Source organism: Marmota flaviventris, chromosome 9 (assembly GCF_047511675.1).
Source record: "Marmota flaviventris isolate mMarFla1 chromosome 9, mMarFla1.hap1, whole genome shotgun sequence".
NCBI lineage: Eukaryota > Metazoa > Chordata > Mammalia > Rodentia > Sciuridae > Marmota > Marmota flaviventris.
In genome coordinates, this window is record NC_092506.1 from 17,797,702 (window position 1) to 17,800,957 (window position 3,256).

Here is a 3,256-nt window from a genome sequence, read left to right on the forward strand (position 1 = left end):
GCCCTCAGAACAGTGGTAGTTATGTTCATATAACAATTATTAGAACAACCCATGAGATGATATTCTTAATTTTTATTTCATAGATAGATGAAGTAGATGTAGGCTTTGCCAGGAAACCTACCCCAGAGAAGAATTCCAAGTGGAAGCACCAAGATTCTAATCAGATTTTCCCTGATACTCATGCCAAGATGCTTAGCTATGTGACAAAATGGAATTTTCCATCAGGGTCTGTAATCCATTTTGAAATGGTATTGGAAAATCGAGAATTGATTGTGAGAGACAGAGGAGGACAAATGTACTCTCTCCAAGAATGCAGAAACATTTATTTTCTTAGTATTTGACAGTTCAAACGGATCACTATCTATGTCTGTTGATGAAATTACTTCTATGAAGTTGTATCTCATGTAGCAGTTAATTAATTATAATAATTATGCTCATGTCAAAAGAGGATTACTAGTACAACATTTCTATACCATGGTAATATATGGAATATAAGTTAAAGCTGAGAATTTCAAGGATAATACATTTTGACAACTTGGAGGACAAAAATAAATAGAATAAGAAAAATCTGAGTCATGTTCTTAGCTCTGCCATGTATTAGCTGCTTTTCTTAGAGCAGGATTCTTAATTTCTCTCTGCTTTTCTAACAAGCAAAATAAGTATAATTATACCTATAAGATGATGATATTCAGCAATTGCTAGTCTTGAAGTGAGGATTAAATCAGCAGGCATTTGGAAAAGCATTTAGAACACCTAAGGAGTTCAATGAGTTTTGGTAAGCATTGCCATAGCTAAACCACTGCAAACATTTGTCTCTGAGATTGTTTCCTTATCTATGCAATGAAGTAGAATGTACCACACAGGTTATTCTAAGTATTAAAAAGAATCATGTGTGCAAAGCACTTGGTACCAAGAAATACACAGGAAAAAACACTGCAATTTGTCATTGACTATTATGAAGTTCTTGGGTTTAGTAATTAAGTATTATGAATTATTTCACAAGAGCTTTTTATACTTACATTTCCATCACTATTGCACTGCTATTCTTTCCATCAACTCTCCTCACTAGTCTGCTACCTGGGGTTCCCAGATCTGGCTTCCTCTATTCACTGAACCTTGATCAGTGTCTTCCAGGACACACAGTGGCGATTAGAAGAGTAATGCCCCAGATTCACCCTTCCTCAAGTTCCTTATCACACTTGCACTAATTTTCTCAGTTATGAATTATAGTTTTCCTTTTCCTAAGAATAAAGATTGTTAACTATACAATGATGGCTGTTGCATCCATCTTCTACCTCCGTTATGGGATTAATTGCCACAATCTGTGCAATCCAATACTTATGTTTAGTCTCATCATCTGAAAATTCACAGTGTACTCAGGTGTGTCTGTAAGTTTCTCATGCAGAAGCTTCTGGAAGAATCAACATTCAGGAAGTATTTGAGTCATCTGTAAAAACACAGAATGTTTTTCTTAAAAAGAAAGAAAAAAATACTTATAAATAAGGAAAAACACTCATCAAATTTCAATGCACAATAGAATCTAGGCTTTCAATTTTATTACAATACAGAAGTTTAATAATTTCAAAGTTTTACCTGCTCACCCCCAGGTACTATAATAAATTTTCACAGGAAGTACATGGAGAAGAGAAATGTGACAGAGTTTGTTCTACTGGGACTTACACAAAACCCAAAGATGCAGAAAATTATATTTGCTGTGTTTTTGCTCATCTACATCATCTCTGTGTTAGCAAATTTGTTCACCGTGATTACCATCATTTCCAGCCCACTGTTGGGCTCCCCCATGTACTTTTTTCTGGCCTATCTCTCCTTTATTGATGCCTGCTTTGCCTCTGTCAGTATGCCTAAATTCATCGTGGATTCACTGCATGAAAAGAAGACCATCCTGTTCAGTGGATGCATGGCCCAAGTCTTTGGAGAACATTTCTTCTCAGGTGCAGAGGTCATTCTGCTTACGGTGATGGCCTATGACCGCTATGTGGCCATCTGCAAGCCCTTGCACTATGCAACCATCATGAACTGGAGAGTGTGTGCCCTGCTAGTGGGAGTGTCCTGGATGGGAGGCTTTCTCCATGCAACCATCCAGATCCTCTTCATCTTCCGACTACCCTTCTGTGGCCCTAATGTCATTGATCACTTTATGTGTGATCTGAGCCCTCTGCTAAACCTGGCCTGCACTGATACCCGCATTCTAGGGTTCATTGTTGTTGCCAACAGTGGGTTCATCTGCCTGCTAATCTTCCTCCTCTTGCTGGTCTCCTATGGGGTCATCCTGTGCTCCCTGAGGACACAGAGCCTAGAGGGTAGGCGTAAAGCCCTGTCCACCTGTGTCTCCCACATCACAGTGATCCTTTTATTCTTTTCTCCCACTTTATTTGTGTACCTAAGACCTGCAGTTACTTTACCTATTGATAAGGCAGTTGCTGTTTTCTATGCTATGATAGTGCCTATGTTAAATCCTTTGATCTACACCTTGAGAAATGCCCAGATGAAAAGCACCATTAGGAAATTATTTACTAGGAAATGTGCCTGAAGACCAACGTTGATGTAATCCAGGAAAGGACCCTTTGAATGATCTTAGCAAGCAGTACTTAAGCGATTAAAAAAAAATCATTCAAAAATTCTTTTGATCAATCTCATGAGATTTAAGAAATTATAATTTTTGTGTTTGAATTTGCATCATGAATTTCAGTATTATCCATAAATGTAAAACACCAATAATTAAAATCAAAAACAAACAAGCAAACACCTTATGCTTTCAAGGAAGAAAAAAATTGATTCAGCGAAAGGGAAAACTACTTCAAGACAACTCTGAATCTTTGCAAACCTTTACCAAATTAGGGCTTGATTTTGCTATCTTCATTCATTTTATTTATCAGGAAAATGACAAAAAACAAGTTATTAGAACACATCTAGCAATGATCCTGCAATTAAAACTGACTTACCAGATTATACTGTTAATTTCTATGTTACAAGAACAAATAATTATAATAAATAGACCATATTATTGTACTGATTATCATTTATGGGGAAAAGACAGTGTTGAACACACTGCAGAGTTGAATTTCCATACCTAAATATCCAATGGTTTTTATAAAAATTTCTTGTAAATATACATATCACAATTGATGGTAATATGTTTTGAGGAATATTATGGTAAGTAAGGACTTTAGGGCTACAAAACTGAAACAATAATAACCTTTGATTGGCAAGTGATGCAGATTCAACCAAATTTCCT

The 3,256-nt window shown here is 36.3% G+C and overlaps 1 protein-coding gene across 1 annotated transcript; it reads left to right on the forward strand.

Annotated features, from left to right (window-relative positions):
* The first annotated feature begins 1,636 nt into the window (after positions 1–1,636).
* On the forward strand, positions 1,637–2,551 carry LOC114093691 (olfactory receptor 4C46-like). Its single transcript, XM_027936567.2, has one exon. It carries the CDS (start codon positions 1,637–1,639, stop codon positions 2,549–2,551), a length of 915 nt encoding a protein of 304 aa, XP_027792368.2.
* The last annotated feature ends 705 nt before the right edge of the window (positions 2,552–3,256 follow it).